The 19,472-nt window shown below is 48.5% G+C and overlaps 1 protein-coding gene across 1 annotated transcript in view; it reads left to right on the top strand.

The window, feature by feature from the left end:
• The first annotated feature begins 4,808 nt into the window (after positions 1 to 4,808).
• The window catches only part of LOC144491844 (FYVE, RhoGEF and PH domain-containing protein 5-like), a 137,830-nt gene continuing 123,166 nt past the window's right edge, over positions 4,809 to 19,472 (top strand). The window contains exons 1-5 of the mRNA XM_078210137.1: positions 4,809 to 6,889; positions 13,466 to 13,580; positions 15,291 to 15,349; positions 15,455 to 15,485; positions 16,083 to 16,234. Coding sequence (XP_078066263.1) covers positions 4,809 to 6,889; positions 13,466 to 13,580; positions 15,291 to 15,349; positions 15,455 to 15,485; positions 16,083 to 16,234 — 2,438 coding nt within the window. The remainder of the gene's footprint in view (positions 6,890 to 13,465; positions 13,581 to 15,290; positions 15,350 to 15,454; positions 15,486 to 16,082; positions 16,235 to 19,472) is intronic.

Genomic DNA, 19,472 nt, shown 5'->3' with positions numbered 1-19,472 from the left:
CTACCGTCCTTACCTGGTCTGGCCTACATGTGGCTCCAGAGACACAGCAGTGTGGTTGACTCTCAACTGCCCTAGGGCAACTAGGAATGGGCAATAAATGCTGGCCAGCCAGTGATGCTCATGCCCCAGGAATGAATAAAAAAAATACAATCCTAACAGACTCAATCTTTCCTCATTCATCAGTCCTGCCATTCCAGGGATCAGTCTAGTAAACTTGCGCTGCACTCCCTCTGTAGCAAGAGCATCTTTCTTCAGATAAGGAGACCAAAACTGCACACAATATTCCAGGTGTGGTCTTACCAAGGCCCTGTATAATTGCATCAAGACATCCCTGCTCCTGCTCGAATCCTCTCGTTACGAAGGTAAACATACAATTTGCATTTTTTTACTGCTTGCTGCACCAACATGCTTCTCTTCAGCAACTGGTGTATGAGGACACCCAGGTCTCGTTGCACATTTCCCTCTCCTAATTTATGGCTATTCAGATAGTAATCTGCTTTCCCATTTTTGCTACCAAAGTTGATAACCTCACATTTATCCAAATTATACTGCACCTGCCAATCATTTGCCCACTCACTCAACTTGTCCGAATCACACTGAAGGATCTCTGCATTCTCCTCACAGCTCACCGTCCCACCCAACTTTGTGTCATAAGAGGAGATAAGGAGGCTACAAAGGAATATAAATGGGTTAAGTGAGTGAGCAAAAATTTGGCAAATGGAGTACAATGTGGGCAAATATGCTGTGCTTTTTGGCAGGAAGGATAAAAAAGAAGCATATTCTCTAAATGGTGAGAGATTGCTGAGGTGCAGAGGGATCTGGGTGTCCTTGTGCAGGAATCACAAAAGGCTAGCATAGAAGTACAGTAAAGTCTAAAATTCTAAAGTTTATTTATTAGTCACAAGTAAGGCTTACATTAACACTGCAATGAAGTTACTGTGAAATTCCCCTCGTCGCCACATTTTGGCGCCTGTTCGGATCAATGCACCTAACCAGCACTTCTTTCAGATTGTGGGAGGAAACGGGAGCACCTGGTGGAAACCCACGCAGACACGAGGAGAACATGCAAACTTCACACAGTCAGTGACCCAAGCCGGGAATCAAACCCGGGTCCCTGGCGCTGTGAGGCAGCAGTGCTAACCACTGTGCCATCATCAGGAAAGCTAATGGAATGTTATCATTTAATGTGATGGGAATAGATTACAAAAGTAGAGAGGTTATGCTTCAGTTGTACAGGGAATGGTGAGACCACATCTGGAGTATTGTGCACAGTATCGGTCTTCTTATTAAGAGAAAGATGTAAATGTGTTAGGAGCAATTCAGAGAAGGTTTACTAGACTAATACTAGGAATGGGCAGCTTCTCTTATGAGGAAGGTTGGCGGGGTTATAGAATAATAGAATAATAGCATCCTTACAGTGCAGAAGGAGGCCATTCGGCCCATCAAGGCTGCACCGACCAAATACCACCAAGGCCCTATCCCCATAACCCCATGCATTCAGTCCAGCTAGTCCCCCTGACACTAAGGGGCAATTTAGCACGGCCAATCCACCTAACCCACTAATCTTTGGACTGTGGGAGGAAACCAGAGCACCCGGAAGAAATCCACACAGACAGGAAGAATGTGCAGACTCCACATAGACAGTAATCCAAGCCAGGGATTGAACCTGGGTCCCTGGCGCTGTGAGGCAGCAATGCTAACCTCTGTGCCACCATGCCGCCCATATCAACCGTAGACATATTGATAGAACTACGCTTCTATACTAGAGTTTAGAAGAATAAGAGACAACTTGATTGAAACCTTTCAGATACTGACAGGATTGATGTGGAAAGGATGTTTCCTCTTGTCATAGAACCTAGAACTAGGAGCCACTGTTTAAAAATAAGGGGTTGCTCATTTAAGACAGAGATGAGGAGAATATTTTTCTCAGAGGGTCGTGGGTCTTTGGAACTCCCTTCCACAAAAGGCGGTGAAAGCAGATTCTCTGAATATTTTTAAGGCAGAGTTAGATGAATTCTTAATTAACAAGGGGTTGAAAGATTATCAGGGATAGGTAGGAATGTGGGGTTGAAGTTAGAATCAGATTAGCTATTATCAAAAAGGGGCAGCACGGTGGTACAGCAGTTAACACTGTTGCCACACAGCGCCAGGGACCCGGGTTCGAATCTGGTCTCAGGTGACTGTATGGAGTTTGCGCGTTCTCTCCGTGTCTGTGTGGGTTTCCTCCGGGTGCTCCGGTTTCCTCCCACACTCCAAAGATGTGCGGGTTAGGTGGATTGGCCATACTAAATTGCCCCTTAGTTTCATGGGGATTATCAATGTAAATACATGGGGTTATGGGGATAGAGCCTGGGTGGGATTGTGTTGGTGCAGGCTCGATGGGCCGAAAGGCCTCCTGCACTGTGGGGATTCTATGATTTATAGTTAAGGCTTTATTCAGATTAGTTATGAGGGGAAGAGATAGAGTGGACAAGATAAAATTGTTTCCCTTGATGAAGAGTTCTAGAACCAGAGGTACAGATTTAAGGTAAGTGGCAAAGGTGTAGAGGGGACATGAGGAAGAACTGTTTTACGCAAAGAGTCCGGAATTCGCTGCCTGAGTTCCTAGTGAAGGCAGAGACCCTAAACTCTTTTAAAAAGTAGCTGCGTGTACACCTTAAGGGCTATGGGCTGGGTACAGTAAGGTGGGATTAGGAAGGGCACCTGGGTGTCCTCGGGCTGGCATGGACAACATGGGCCGAAATGCTTCCTTCTGTGCTGTAACTTTTCTATGGTTCTATGGTAGAGCAAGATCGAAGGGCCGAGTGGCCTACTCCTGCTCCTAATTCAACAAAGAACAAAGAAAATTACAACACATGAACAGGCCCTTCAGCTCTCCAAGCCTGCGCTGATCATGATGCCTGCCTAAACTAAAATCACATGCACTTAGAGTCTGTATCCTTCCATTTCCATCCTATCCATGTATTCTTCTAGTTGCCCCTTAAATGCCGCTATTGTACTCTGCTCCCATTCACCACCCTCTGTGTAAAAAAAACTTGCCTTTCACATCCCTAAACTTTTCCCCATGCACCTTAAACCTATGTCCCCCAGTACTTGATATTTCTACCCTAGAAAAGAGCATCTGACAATCCACTCTGTCCATGCCATTCATAATCTTGTAAACCGTAAATTTGTATGTTTGTATTTTACCATGAAGAGCATCGAGGTTCCAGAAGGTGTAGTTAGCTCCACTATAGGAGCTGTGTTCCAGGGAGGAGGCCGGTCGTTATCAAAGTCCTGCATTTCTCTCGTAGCTCATTTCAGTTTTTATCATTCTAGAAATGAAAAAACCACCATTGGCACCAAAACCGAAGCTCCAGGATGAACCTCTCTCACTGGCTAAAGGAATTCCTTCGCAGACCCCAACTCTTCCGATTCCAGCCCTGGCATCAAAGGGCATGAAGCCACCAATTGCTCCAAAACCAAACTTAGACAATCAGGAGCCAGAGGCCAAACTGACTCTGCATAAGAACCATTTAAACAGGGGTTCAAATGGAAAGTTGTTACCTGATCCATTGCTGGTTCTGAATGTAGACAAACTCGCTACTTCTGATCCATTGGGTGATTTGGAAAGCACTGGAAACTATCCAGGAACTGGAGCTGCCATGGCTGCTGAAGATGATGAATCTTCTCTGAGAGAAAGTCAGACTTCCAAATGCCAGATGTGTGATGGGTTTGTGCAGTTAGTAGACAGTGACTTATCAAACATGCATCTTTCTGATTTGTGTTGTGATGCAGAATTGGACTTGCAATGCTTTGAAAACCAAACAGTTGTGTTGAGTGTAGATGGTGATGGAGCGTATGGTGGTATTCTTCTTGGTGACGCTGCTTGGGATGAATGCTTCTTCCGAGGAACACCGCAGTCAAATATTCACACAGCTCATCATTTTCATCACCACGAATGCAGCAATGAAGAAAGCTTCAGCAGTGCAGCAGAGGGGCCGGGCGAACCCGGGGAGGGGCCGGGCGAACCCGGGGAGGGGCCGGGCGAACCCGGGGAGGGGCCGGGCGAACCCGGGGAGGGGCCGGGCGGTGCCGGGGAGGAGGTGGATGGTGCCGGGGAGGAGGTGGATGGTGCTGGGGAGGAGGAGGCAGACAGACTCATGGAAGTAGTAGACAGTGTCGGGGAGGAGGCAGATGGTGCCGGGGAGGAGGAGGCAGACAGACTCCTAGAGGTAGTAGACGGTGCCGGGGAGGAGGAGGCAGACAGACTCATAGAGATAGGAGACGGTGCCGGGGAGGAGGTAGACGGCGCAGACGATGTCGGGGAGGAGGCAGACAGACTCATGGAGGCTGTAGACGTTGTCAGGGGGGAGATGGACGGTGCCAGGGAGGAGGCGGACAGACTCATGGAGAAGGCAGACGGTGCCGGGGGAGCGGCAGGGGATGCCGGGGAGGAGGCAGAGGGCGCCGGGGAAGAGGCAGAGGGCGCCGGGGAGGAGGCAGACGGTGCCGGGGGAGCGGCAGGGGATGCCGGGGAGGAGGCAGACGGTGCCGGGGGAGCGGCAGGGGATGCCGGGGAGGAGGCAGACGGCGCTGGGGGAGCGGCAGGGGATGCCAGGGAGGAGGCAGAGGATGCCGGGGGGGCAGCAGACGGTGCCGGGGAAGAGGCAGAGGATGTCGGGGGGGCAGCAGGGGATGCCAGGGAGGAGGCAGAGGATGTCGGGGGGGCAGCAGGGGATGCCAGGGAGGAGGCAGAGGATGTCGGGGGGGCAGCAGATGATGCTGAGGAGGAGGCAGAGGGTGCTGGGGAGGAGCCAGGTGGACTCATGGAGACGGGAGATGGTGCCAGGGAGGCAGCAGACATTGCCGGGGAGGAGGAGATAGACGGACTCATCGAGACGGGCAACGGTGCTGGGGGGGAGGCAGATGGTGCCGAGGAGGAGGCAGGCAGTGTTGGAGGTGCGGCAGAGGGTGCCGGGGAGGAGCCAGATGGACTCATGGAGACAGGAGCTGTTGCCGGGGAGGTGGCTGACGTTGTCGGGGAGGCAGAAGATGGTACCGGGGAGGAGACAGACGGTGCCAGGGAGGAGGAGACAGACGGACTCATTGAGATGGGAGACGGTGCCGGGGGGGAGCCAGGTGGACTCATGGAGACTGCAGATGGTGCCGGGGGGAAGTCAGTAAGTGCCATGGAGAGGGCAGATGGCACCTGGCAGGAGCCAGACAGACACTGGGATGAGGTCGACGGCCCGAGGGAGATGGCAGACGAGCCAGGGGATGAGGGCAACATGGACAAGTCAGACAGGGCCAAGGGTGAGGCAGACGAGGATGGGGCCGGGTCGGACAGGGGCTGCGTTGAGGCAGAAGGAACTGCTAAAGAGCAAGGTGAGGCCAGGACAGATGGGACCATGGCAGATGAGGATATGATATGTGGGGAAGAGGCAGACATGGTGGATTGCCTTGTTGGAACGAAGTTAACAGGATCATCCAAGGTGTTGATTTTGAAAGGTAATCATTGTGAAGAAAAGGAGGAGTTTGGCCAAGATGATGGAGCGACGGGGCTATCACTTGTCTCTGTGACTGTAGAAGAAGAAGAGTTTTCTGCAAGGGGAGATCATTTGGATATCTGTAATGATAATATTACAGAGCAGGTCAGACGCACCATCTCAAACTGTACTCTGCCGGTCTCGGGTGGAGCAGTGTGCAGACTGTTATTGGAGCAAAATACTGGGCACACAGAGAAAACCGAGAGGTTACCAAGTGTGTCCTTAGCCAGTGCTGATTTGAGACGAGTGAGTGCATTGTTCGGTAAAGTTGAAGCTGATAAAGCTGGTACTGTCGACTGGAATAATATGAGAATGAGAACAAGGTCTCTTAGTTCGAAAGTGCCTGCGACTGTCCCGGAAGAGTGTGTCCCAGAATCTCCACTGCCAAAGCTGTGTGGAAGAACGACAGGAGACCACAAGCCAGTGAAAATGGATGGTGAAGCGTGTGAAAAGACCAGGGTGATTCCAGCAAATCACAGGCGCCACACTTTCTATCCACGGTCATACTCTGTGGAGAGCTGTGAACTGCCCATTTCTGATTACAGAGAAACAGAGGCCCCCCTTTTAGATGACAGCAGATTGACGAGAAAGGAAGATAATCTCCCTCTCCCTTCTGTTGTGTTAAAACAGAATCCACTCGCAATGTCTGATAATTCGACTCCCTCAGCAGTGATGGAAATACCCCCTCCATTCCAACTCGCCAGCATCACCAAAAAACCCATCACCAAGAGTTCCCCATCACTCTTGGTAGAAAGTGAATCTCCTGATAAATATTTAAAGCAAAGTGCAAAGAAGAAGTCATCCTTTAAGCGTTTTTTACCAATTAAATTGTCACTTAAGAAGAAAATTGAAAATAAGATTACAGTTGAGGTAAATGTGTGCAAAACTCCCTCAGATACAACAAGGGGTTTGGATTTTGATGGGCGAAGTTTGGGTAACTCCCCACAGATAAAGGCACGATCTGGAAAGATGTGCATATTGGATTCTTCATCCACTTTCTTAATAAACAAGGATGGTAAGAGGAAAGGAAAATCGAAAGCGTTCAGCAGGAGTGTGTCCAGGGTCGAGTCCTTTGAGGATAGGTCACGACATTCTTACACATCACTTCCTTTAACCAAACCCAGATCCATTTCCTTTCCCAACACCGACACATCTGATTATGAGAACATTCCAGCTGTCAGCTCAGACTATGAAAATATCCAGATTCCAGCCAGATGGAATGGCCATTCGGGGACTGTCGCTGAATTCTTTGATGACCCCCGCAGAGCTTTCACTTCAGCCTCGGAGAATGATGGTTACGTGGACATGAGCAACTTTGCTCCACTTGAGAGCAGGCAGAGCACTGAGCAGGAACTCGAGAGGTGAGACATTCACTCTGATTGATTGAGAATATTGTTACCCTGATAAAGCTAGCCTGGATCAGAGGATCACTAATCTGATTGAGTGTAGTCAACACAAAAATACCAGAAAAACCTTTGCACACTCGGTTTTAAATGGCAACTGTTTGTGATCTTGCTTGGGTTGATGATGAATGGACAACATTGTGTGTGATCCTGTTCTGAATAAAGGGGTAAAATGAGCAGGAGTGGTTAGAGGCATGGAGCACAGCTCCAGAGGTCTCCCAGCAAGGGTTACACAGGAAGCTCAAACTCCCCTACACTGTGAACCATTGACACTCTAATTAAAGTCCGTCTTCGGACTGTTTTACAGGAACAGTTACCCGGAAAAACATGGAAGAGTTAAAATCACTTCTAACCCCTGGGTAACTATAGTGCTGATTCCACCCCAACGCCCCATGGGACCCCTGACCCTCCACTGGCACCCACCAACTGCCCTCCTGACCCTCCCCACAGAATCTTCTGACTACCCTCGCCATCTGCTTACCACTCTCTTAACTCCCCAAATATCTTGTCTCCCCTCAACTACCTGTCCCCAACAGCACATCCAGCCCCCCTCACCCTCCTGACTACGCCCCCCACGTAACTACCCCCCCCCACCCACCTGACTGACTTCACTGACCACCCGCTCACTGAGCACCCGACTCCCACCTCACTGACTAACCCCAACTGACCAACTCCCAATGACTCTCTTCCACACTGATTAACCTCCATTGACCACCCGACTCCCCCTCACTGACCATCTGATTCCTCCTCACTGAACACTCCACAGAATCTCCTTATTACCTAAGTAGTTCTATAGCTCAGATCCTGGAAGTCACAACTAGCCAGAGTGTCATAGGCAGAATTACATAAACAATTATAGTTCCAAATTCGATTACAAGTAATTATTATATACCAATCACAATCACTTTACACTTGCTTCATGCTAATATCTAATCAGCGTGAAGATTTAACACATTATTGTTTTTACAAGTCATCATGGTCCAGCTCGTTCCTATGTCTATAGATCACTCCCTTTTTCTAGTTACAGATGTCTGATTTAATGAGCTTTGCCCAGACTAATGATCTTGGTGCCTATTTGTGAAGGCTCTTATAAGAAGACCTTTTATTTTCATAGCAGCTTATGTGATTTTTAAACTTGTGTGATTATTAACCCATTCATTGAGAGATAGAGGAAGCTGAATGTAGGCAGATGAAATGTTTATTACTCATCAGGCAATCCATTGGATCTGAATGCAATTTGATATTTGATGTCATGTTTGTGAGTGTCGGACTCATTCAGCAATTCACTCCATTGTAACAGACAATTTTAGATTAGCCTCTGAAGACCCGTTTTGTATCTGATGCCATATTTGTTCATGAGACCATTAACTTGGGAAAAGTGAGGCGATGTACCCATCAGCAAGGAACTAAATTAAACACCATAATCTCTGGGTTCATAGCTGAGTCCCATGCAGATTAGCTAAGGGAGAAGCAGATTGAATGCAGGGCTGAAGGAGTGATATGAGGAAAAAGGATTTGTTTGATGGGACACGGGACATGAAGGATCGGTCTATTGGGACGAGCTCCAGCAAGAGGGAGAAATTGGACTTCAAACAAGAGGTAGGGGCTAATCAGGTGGAAAGGGCAGGGAAGAGTGTGGTGTAACAATCAGAAATTGTGCAGGTCAAGATAAACTAAAAGATGCAAATTAATTAAACCAGGAGAAAAGAATACAAATCTGAGTGTGGATGATATGGACCATTCAGGCTCGAGGGACCAGATAGCCTACTTTTGCTCCTAGTTCTTATGTTCATAAACATGTGATAAGCGGTTCAATAATGTCTGACCCATACCTGGTAACTGTTGCATCGACAATCTGTATCTAACAATTTGTTAATGTCTATCTGAATAATGTCGATCAGTAATATCTCATACAATTAGCTCATATGTTGATTAGTGTTTACTGTGTTCATTACACGTTCCTTATTAGCTGTCTTCTATTTGAATAATATTTGACAAGTTTATTCATGGCTGACTCTTTTGTTAGTCTCTGACTCATTCATCAGTGTCAGAATTGTTCCGTAGTACCTATCACCTGCTAATTAATATTTGACAATTAGTTAAAGCGTACATGATTCTTGCACTAGCATCTGAACTATGAATGAGATGTTCGTTAGTACATGTCTCCTTCCCTAGAACCTGTCTAATCACTCATTAGTATCTGAGAAGTTGTTTATTCATATCTAACCCTTTTCCTGAGTAACTGATGTATTTATTAGTTGTGACACATGAATACAACTAAGTCGGATACATCCAATCTTATAGAATCATAGAATCCCTCCAGTGCAGTAGGAGGCCATTCGGCCATTTATCCTGCACCGACAATCCCACCCGAGCCCTATCCTGTAACCCCATGTATTTACCCCACTAATCTTCCTGACACCAAGAGATAATTTAACACGGCAAATCTACCGAACCCGCACATCTTTGGACTTTGGGAGGAAACCGGAGCACCCGGAGGAAACCCACGGGGAGAATGTGCAAACTCAGCACAGACAGAGACCCAAGCCTGGAATCGAACCCAGGGCCCTGGTGATGTGAGGCAGCAGTGCTAACCACTGTGCCAACATGCTGCCCACCATTATCTGGGAAGACACTGATTAGAAATTGATTCATTCATTAGTATCTGATTGATACATTGGCTAACTGGTTTATTAGTGTCTAACCATTCATTCATTCTGACCCATTCAATTGTCTCTGTGGTCACACTCATTTAATATTGACTCGTTCATTAAGATTTAATTGTTCATTCTTACCCCCCTGTTAGTTAGTGTCTGAATCATTTAATTTGGATTGGAATCATTCATCAGTAACTGATTCATTCGTTAGTGTCGGACTCCTATACACTGGAGTCCGACTCGTTCATCAGTGTCTGACTCACTCATTGGTGAGTCTTACCCTTAAACCGGTTAAGTTGTGATGTACGATCAGCAAATTGGGAAGATATATCAGAACCTTTCATTAGTAACTGAGGCCCTTAAATCAAGATCAGCTGGCATGTTCATGAGGGATTTATTCATTCATTAATATCTGATTCATTAATTGTGGGAGGAAACTAGAGCACCCGGAGGAAACCCACGCAGACACGGGGAGAATGTGCAAACTCCACACAGACAGTGACCCAAGGCTGGAATTGAACTCGTGTTCCTGGCGCTGTCAGGCAGCAGTGCTAACCACTGTGCCACCATGCCACCCTAATGAGGAAGTATAACAGTCATGTTTTAGAGATTTGCCATCTTTTGAAAAGCTAGTGGTTTGTGGCAGGCTTCTTCATGTCAAATAAGACTGCAAGTTGTGATGAACAATAACTGTTCCAGTAGCTGTGCCCCCATCTACACCCTACAAGCCCTGGCATTAAGCTCCGTCCTCCAACACAATAAAACACTTTACTTTCAGAATTAATCCGATCACCATATTTTCATAGATTGAAGGAAAAATGTCAAACTGAAATCTCTTCAGTGTCCTGAGAAAGATTTTTTGCTTCAGTAGAGGCAATCCTTTTTAACATGGACTCAATCTGCAGGATCCATGTATTCATCCACAGGTTAATAACATTCCAGAGAACTTTCCTGTCATTTCATATCATCTTTGTGTTTTCATATTCTCAAATTCTCCACACTGTCAGTTTTGAGTGAATCATTTTCATCAATTATTTAAAACTGAATGTTCACGGAATATTCTTATCCTTTCTTATTGAAAGTTATGCTGAATTCTGGAATGAACACTAGTTTATATTTGGATACTGATGTGTGTCAAACATTGCCCAGGATTTTCCATTCCTTCCGCCAGCAGGTATTGTCATGGGTGAGACTGGAGAACCTGGTCATATTCATTTATGGGATGTGGGAACCGCTGGTTTAGGCCAGCATTTATTTCCCATCCCTAAATGCCTTTGAGAAGGTGGTGGTGAGCTGCCTTCTTGGATCACTGCAGTCCCACTGTTATTGTGCTGTTAGGGAGGGAGTTCCAGGATTTTGACCTAGTATCAGTGAAGGAATGGTGAGTGACTTGGAGGGGAACAACCAGCTGGTGGTGTTCCTGTGTATGTGCTGCTATTGTCCTTCAAGATGGTAGTGGTCGTGGATTTAGAAGTTGCTGTCTATGGAGCCTTGGTGAGTTGCTGCAGTGCATCCTGTAGATGGTATACACGGCTGCTATTGAGCGTCGGTGGTGGAGGGAGTGAATGTTTGTGGAAGTGGTAGCAATGAAGTGAGCAGCTTTGTCCTGGATGGTAAAGAAAGTACAAAATACAAAGAACAGCCCCTCGGCCCTCCAAGCCTGTGCCAATCATGATGCCTGCCTAAACTAAAACCGTATGCACTTACGGAGTCCATATCCTTCCATTCCCATCCTATTCATGTATTCATCTAGATGCCCCTTCAATGCCACTATTGTACCTGCTCCCACCACCTCCCCAGGCAGCGCGTTCCAGACATTCGTCACCCTCTGTGTAAAAAAACTTGCCTCGCAAATCTCCTCTAAACTTTTCCCCACGCACCTTAAACCTATGTCCCCTAATACTTGACTTTTCTACCCTAGGAAAGAGCATCTGACTATCCACTCTGTCCATGCCACTCATAATCCTGTAAACCTCTATCAGTTGCTCCTCAACCTCAGTCGTTCCAGTGAGAACAAACCGAGTTTATCCAACCTCTCCTCATAGCTAATGCCCTCCGACCAGGCAACATCCTGGTAAACCTCTTCTGTACCTTCTCCAAAGCACCCACATCCTTCTGGTAGTGCGGTGACCAGAATTGTACACAATATTCCAAATGAGACCTAAATAAGCCTCTGTACAGTTGAAACATTACCTGCCAATTTTTATACTCAATCCCCTGACTGATGAAGGCAAGCATACCAAAAATATGCCTTCTTGACAACTTATCCACCTGCATTGCCACTTTCAGTGATCGGTGGACATGTACACCCAGATCTCTCTGCCTGTCAGTACCCCTAAGGGTCCTAGGGCGGCAAGGTGGCACAGTGGTTAGCACTGCTGCCTCACAGCACCAGGGACCCTGGTTCAATTCCCAGCTTGGGTCACTGTCTGTGTGGAGTTTACACATTCTCGCCGTGCCTGCGTGGGTTTCCTCCCACAGTCCAAAGATGTGCGGGTTAGGTGGATTGGCCTTGCTAAATTGCCCCTTAGTGTCAGGGGGACAAGCCAGGGTAAATGCATGGCGTTATGGGGATATGGCCTGGGTGGCATTGTGATCAGTGCAGACTCAATGGGCCCTGTAGGGGCCTATGATTCTACCATTTACTGTACAATTCCTACATGCATTGGACCTTCCAATTTGTCTGGACGAAATTCATCTGTCATTTCTCCACTCAAGTCTCCAACCGGTCTATATCTTGCTGCATCCTCTGACAATCCTATTCACTGTCCGCAACTCCACCAGTTTTTATGTTGTCTGCAATCTTACTAATCAGACCAGCTACATTTTCCTCCAAATCATTTACATATACTACAAACAACAAATGTCCAAGAACCGACCCTGTGGAACACCGCTAGCACATTTCCACTCCATCTGACGAAGGAGCAGCGCTCCAAAAGCTTATGGTATTTGCTACCAAATAAACCTGTTGGACTTTAACCTGGTGTTGTGAGACTTCTTACTGTGTTCACCCCAGTCCAACGCCGGCATCTCCACATCATGGCTAACACCGCTAGTCACAGCCTTCCATTCAGAAAAGCACCCCTCTACTGGTGTTGAGCTTCTTGAGTGTTGTTGAAGCTGCATTCATCCAGGGAAGAGGAGAGTATTCCATCACACTCCTGAAATGTGCCTTGTGGTTGATGTACAGGCTTTGGGGAGTCAGGAGGTGAGTTACTCACTGCAGGATTCCCTGCTCTTGTAACCACAGTTTTTAAATGATGAGTCTGCTTTGATGTGATCCCTCGATTAGATTTGGATAATGATTTCTAGCTTCGATTTGATATTTAACCCATATTTGTTCTGTGATTAATCTCTCATTTAGACAGAATATTGTTCCCTTGTGATAGATTTAATTGTACCTTCCACTGCACTTTAAAGAGTGCACCATTGTTTAAATTGTAAATTGTAATTTAAATTGTAGTAATGTCATGGATTATAACCATTCTCCAAATCTCTCTCCATTATATAACCAACATCCACCTTGTCATTTTCCATTCAGCCTCTATCTCTCTATATTGTAAGTGAACCCCAAATGCGGGCAATTGAGATTAGCTTGGGGGTTTTAAAAAAAAAGGGCGGCATGGACAAGTTGGGCCGAAGGGCCTGTTTCCATGCTGTAAACCTCTGACTCTATGTCCAGCACTCTTTGCTACTCACTGTTCCCTACCCTGTTTTATATAGTCACCCTGTCCCTCTTCTAGACTCAGGGTGAAGATGCTGATGATTTATTTTGTGTGCTCACAGCGACCCCTGTGTTTAACAAGCAGCATGCTGTGAGAGAAAGTGGATATGGATCAAAATCTGTAAATATTAAAAGGAGTGCTTGTTGTTATAGTGTTGACAGTGAGAGTCTGACGGTATGTTCACCCAGTGGAGAAGAGGTTGTATCTGATGAAGATGTTGGAAACAGTTCCGAGTCGGAGGACATCGACAAAGGCCTGGCTCAACAGGTACATCTCATTTGATTTGTTGGGATTTGTCCAGACGGGCTATCATCTCTGATTGGTCTAGGTTGTCAGTATTCACAACTGAAGAGAAGGATATTCCAAGGAATCGAATAATGATGTAGGATTTGTGATTTACCAAAATTAATGAAAGCAAAATAACAGTGTGAATAAAATAATGATACCAAAGAGTGAGCAATCCCCAGGAGAAAATGGCTTCAATTCAAGGGTTTTAAACGAAGCAGGCGAGAACATTGCAGATACCTTAACTGTAATCTCCTAAAGATATGTAAATTTGGGAAGCATTCCTTTTGAATGGAAAATAGTACAGCATTGTGCTGGAAACCAGGCAATTATAGATCAAACAGTCTAAGATATGTTGTTGGGAAATTTCTAGTGTATGTATTGAGAGGAAGAGTGACTGAAATTTCCAGTTCTTCAGAGAGAGTTGTCATGCCTGATAGACCTGACTGAATTGTTGAAGAGGTGAAGAACATTATGGATAGCGAGCAGAATGTTTATAGATGTTATTTATTATGTATTTCCGGAAGGCACTCGGTAAACTTCCCCATAAAAGAGACTGTTAGCTAAAGTTTAATCCCATCAAAATGAAGGCAGATTCTTGAGCTGGTTGAGAAGTTAGCTGAGTGGAAAAGGTTAGGGGGGATAACAGGCACGTCTTCTAATAGGCTGGATGTGACTCACGGTGTCCAGGCAAGAACCTGTATTTGAGTTTCAATTGTTCACTGTACTTACGAACAATGAAGATAATTGTTTGCCAATAACAGATCGATAGGTGACATTGTAAGCTGTGAAGATGGAAGTATAAATTTACAAAGAAATATTAATTGTTTAAGTGAATGGGCAAAGTGGCAAATGGATTTCAGAGCTCATTCTGGATCTGAACAAAATAGAACTTTCAAAATGGTGACAAACCAAAAACACTGGAGGAGCAAAGAGACTTGGGGTCCAGGTACACAGATTTTTCAAATGTCTGGAACAAGTACAAGAAATAATCAAAAAGGCAAATGGAAAGCAGGCCTATTAACTGGAGGCTAGAATATAAGTCATTGTCCTTCAGACATATAAAGCCCTGGTTCCATCACTGCTGGAGTTTCTGTGAGAAGTTCTGGGTGTCACATCTGAGGAAGGATCTTCCGGTCCAGGGAATATGGGGAAATTCTGATGACTGCCCGGGGAGGGAGGATAAGGGGAAATTCTTACCACTGCCTGAGAGGGTATGGGGAAATTCTGACCACTGCCTGGGGTTGGAGGGAGTGGTGTTGAGTACACGGGAGCACAGTCAGGAAACTGTGAAGGCTGACGGAACTTTATAACTCTTCCAAAAATGGCAATTGATGGTAGGTCAATTGTTAATTTTAAATCTGATATCACTACCTCAGAGAGTGGTAGAAATGTGATAGGTTATATCTTGTTGAAAAAGGGGGAGAAAGGGCAGATGGAGCAAAATGTTTGAAGTGATAGAGGACAAAGGTGGTCGTGTAGAGTTCAATCATAGAAACCCCACAGTGCATAAGGAGGTCATTTGGCCCATCAAGTCTGCACCGACCAGTGAATAAGACAATGAGTAACCACAGTGAATAATGGGAGCGTTTGTAGAAGGAATGGCCTCGACCTGTTTCCATATTGTTATGGACATGTGATCAGTTTACAGTCCTGGAGAGTGAAGTAACTAAATATATATTCCTGTTGTAGGGTGACATAGGGCTTGAAGCCTATCACATTGCAAAAGTAATGACAAGTTCAGAGAGAGCGTAAGTGCAAAGTTTTGTCTAAAATATTCTTTTGAGATGTTCCTTTGACACAATGACACAAACTTGTAACAAATCAGTCTGTTATCTTCTGTCTACTTCCCACAGGTATGTGAGTGTCCTGAGGTTTCTACACACAGTGAGTAGCAGCTTGTTTTTAACTGCTTTGTTTACACTGCTATGTGCATTATAAAAGCTCAGTGTTGGAACACACCTTGATCAGAGTGTATCACTCCTGATCTCCCCCCAGCTCCTGACTCTCTCCCCAACTCCTGACTCCTCACCACAAGCCCCTTGCCATCTCCTGCTCACACATCCCCTCCCAAGTCCTCGCTGTTTTGTTTGCAGGGAGCGGGGTTAGGAGAGGAACAACTTGGTGGTGAAGGAGTCAGGCATGGTCAGGGGGAATGTGAGGAGTCAGGGTTGGTAAGGGGTTGGACATAGGTAGCTGTGGAAGACGTCAGTGATTATCATATGCTCCCATAGTGTTCTAAAGTCAATAAAATTCAGCCAAAAGTGAATGGGAATGAATTGTTTCATGAAGGAGTTTGGACAAGAAACCATTCTCAAGATTATATTACTAATCCCTCTCTCTTTAAATATTAGATGAGTTGTTTCTCATCATTGCTTTACTTTAGTGTCTCACTATCTCACTCTGAATATGTCTGTATTAGTTTGAAGATAGCTTTGTTTCAGAGTTTATACACTAAGATTTGGGTGATTGTTCTTCCAACAGGATTTCAGAGAAGCAGCTGTGTATGCTATTGGGGGTGAAACATGCCCGGTGTCGGAGCAGGAAGGAGTCACTCATATCCTGTGTGATATCAGCCAACTGTATGAGCTTCACCAGCAAATACTGAGGGACCTGGAGCAAAGCATTGCCCAATGGTACCACAACAACCCTGTGGACATTCTCAATACCTACTTCAAATCAGCCAGCAAGGCAAAAACCTTGGAAATGTATTAGGAAAAGATCTTGCATTTTATGGAAAGCTGTTTGCCAGACATTTGGGTTTTACACAGCAAGATTAATTATAGTGCCCAGAACAAAACTTAGTCCTAATCGAAGCACATAAACCCTCGCATTACAGTTACACTCACTCTGGGAGATAACCCCGCGTTTCACAGCCCCTCCCCTGGTCACACGGCCCCTCCCCTGGTCTCACGGCCCCTCCCCCCCCGGTCTCACGGCCCCTCCCCCCCGGTCTCACGGCCCCTCCCCCCCGGTCTCACGGCCCCTCCCCCCCGGTCTCACGGCCCCTCCCCCCCGGTCTCACGGCCCCTCCCCCCCGGTCTCACGGCCCCTCCCCCCGGTCTCACGGCCCCTCCCCTCGGTCTCACGGCCCCTCCCCCCGGTCTCACGGCCCCTCCCCCCCGGTCTCACGGCCCCTCCCCCCCGGTCTCACGGCCCCTCCCCCCCCCGGTCTCACGGCCCCTCCCCCCCCGGTCTCACGGCCCCTCCCCCCCGGTCTCACGGCCCCTCCCCCCCGGTCTCACGGCCCCTCCCCCCGGTCTCACGGCCCCTCCCCCCAGTCTCACGGCCCCTCCCCCCGGTCTCACGGCCCCTCCCCCCGGTCTCACGGCCCCTCCCCCCCGGTCTCACGGCCCCTCCCCCCCGGTCTCACGGCCCCTCCCCCCGGTCTCACGGCCCCTCCCCCCGGTCTCACGGCCCCTCCCCCCGGTCTCACGGCCCCTCCCCCCGGTCTCACGGCCCCTCCCCCCGGTCTCACGGCCCCTCCCCCCGGTCTCACGGCCCCTCCCCCCGGTCTCACGGCCCCTCCCCCCGGTCTCACGGCCCCTCCCCCCGGTCTCACGGCCCCTCCCCCCGGTCTCACGGCCCCTCCCCCCTGGTCTCACGGCCCCTCCCCCCTGGTCTCACGGCCCCTCCCCCCTGGTCTCACGGCCCCTCCCCCCTGGTCTCACGGCCCCTCCCCCCTGGTCTCACGGCCCCTCCCCCCCGGTCTCACGGCCCCTCCCCCCCGGTCTTACGGCCCCTCCCCCCCGGTCTCACGGCCCCTCCCCCCCGGTCTCACGGCCCCTCCCCCCCGGTCTCACGGCCCCTCCCCCCCGGTCTCACGGCCCCTCCCCCCCGGTCTCACGGCCCCTCCCCCCCGGTCTCACGGCCCCTCCCCCCCGGTCTCACGGCCCCTCCCCCCCGGTCTCACGGCCCCTCCCCCCCGGTCTCACGGCCCCTCCCCCCCGGTCTCACGGCCCCTCCCCCCGGTCTCACGGCCCCTCCCCCCCGGTCTCACGGCCCCTCCCCCCCGGTCTCACGGCCCCTCCCCCCCGGTCTCACGGCCCCTCCCCCCCGGTCTCACGGCCCCTCCCCCCCGGTCTCACGGCCCCTCCCCCCCCCCGGTCTCACGGCCCCTCCCCCCCCCGGTCTCACGGCCCCTCCCCCCCGGTCTCACGGCCCCTCCCCCCCGGTCTCACGGCCCCTCCCCCCGGTCTCACGGCCCCTCCCCCCGTCACCCGGCCCCTCCCCCATTGTACACCACTCCACTGTCACAGCACAGGTTTAGATAGAGTAAAGCTCCCTCTACACTGTCCTCAATCAACACTCCCAGGACAGGTGGTGGAATACACTCCACTTTCCTGGCTGAGTGCAGCTGGAATGACACTGAAGAAACTCAGCACTATCCAGGACAAAGCAGCATCTCTTCCACAAACATTCTTTCCATCCACCACCAATGCTCAGATGCAGCCATGTATACCATTCACAGGGTACACTGCTCAGGAAACAGCAATGGCAAATCCAGTCTGTGTCGACCACACAATGTCCTCACCCTGAAGTCTTATGCCATGATTGGGATAGCTGCCTCACAGGCTAGTCAAGCAACAGCCTGACTTGTCCCAGCCACCACCATCATAGAATCATAGAATCCCTACAGTGCAGAAGAAGGCCATTTGGCCCATCGATCTGCACTGACCACAAGCCCACCCAGGCTCTATTCCTGTAACCCCTTATATTTACCCTGCTAATCCCCTGACACTAGGGTCAGGGGATTAGCATTGCCAATCAACTTAACCCACACATCTTTGGACTATTCATAGAAATGAATTCAGCACTTTGAGCCTGCTTCACCATTCATTTTGATCATGGCTGATCATCAAATTCAATATCCTGATCCCCCCCACCCTTCCTTCCCACCCTCCCCCCGCCCCCCCCTTCCCCGCCCCCCCCCTTCCTCCCCATATCCCTTGATCCCTTTAGCTCCGAAAGCTTTATCTAATTTCTTCTTGAAATCACACAACGTTTTGGCCTCAACTACCACTCTCTGGGTGAAGAAATTTCTCCTCACCTCAGTTCTAAAAGGCTTACTCCTTATCCTCAGACTATGACCCCTAGTTCTGGATTCCCCCACTGTCGGGAAAATTCTTTCTGAATCTACCCTGTCTAATAGAATATTATAAGTTTCTATGAGATCCCCTCTCACTCTTCTAAATTCCAGTGAATATAATCCTAACCAACTTAGTCTCTCCTCATATTCCCGGGTATGTCCTGTCCTACTGGCTGGACAGGCCCAGCACAGATATGGCACAGAGGTTTACAATCAAGAGGGATTTGCCCTCAAAGTCCTCAACATTGACTGTACAGAAGGAGGCCATTCGGCCCATCGAGGCTGTACCGACAACAATCCCATCCAGGCCCTATCCCCGTAACCCCACGTATTTACCCTGCTAATCCCCCTGACACTGAGTCAATTTAGTATGGCCAGTTAATCTAACCTGCACATCTTTGGACTGTAGGAGGAAACTGGAGCACCTGGAGGAAACCCACACAGACGTGGGGAGAACGTGCAAACTCCACACTGACAGTTTCCTGAGGCCGGAATTGAACCCAGGTCCCTGGAGCTGGGTGGCAGCAATGCTAATCACTATGCCATTGTTCTGCAAGTTTGCAGATGACACCAAGATTTGTAGGATGGTTAACAGTGAAGAAGAAAGTCATAGGTTACAGGAAGATATAGATGGGTTGGTCAGGTGGGTAGAGCAGTGGCAAATGGTATTTTACCCTGGGAAGTGTGAGGCAATGCACTTTGGAAGAAGAAACAAGACAAGGGGTATTAATGAATAGGACACTGGGAAGCTCAGAGGGATCTTGAGGTAATTATTCACAGATCCT

The sequence above is a fragment of the Mustelus asterias genome, chromosome 3 (assembly GCF_964213995.1).
Source record: "Mustelus asterias chromosome 3, sMusAst1.hap1.1, whole genome shotgun sequence".
NCBI lineage: Eukaryota > Metazoa > Chordata > Chondrichthyes > Carcharhiniformes > Triakidae > Mustelus > Mustelus asterias.
The sequence above is the reverse complement of the archived record's forward strand: the minus strand, read 5'-3'. Positions and strand labels throughout refer to the sequence as shown.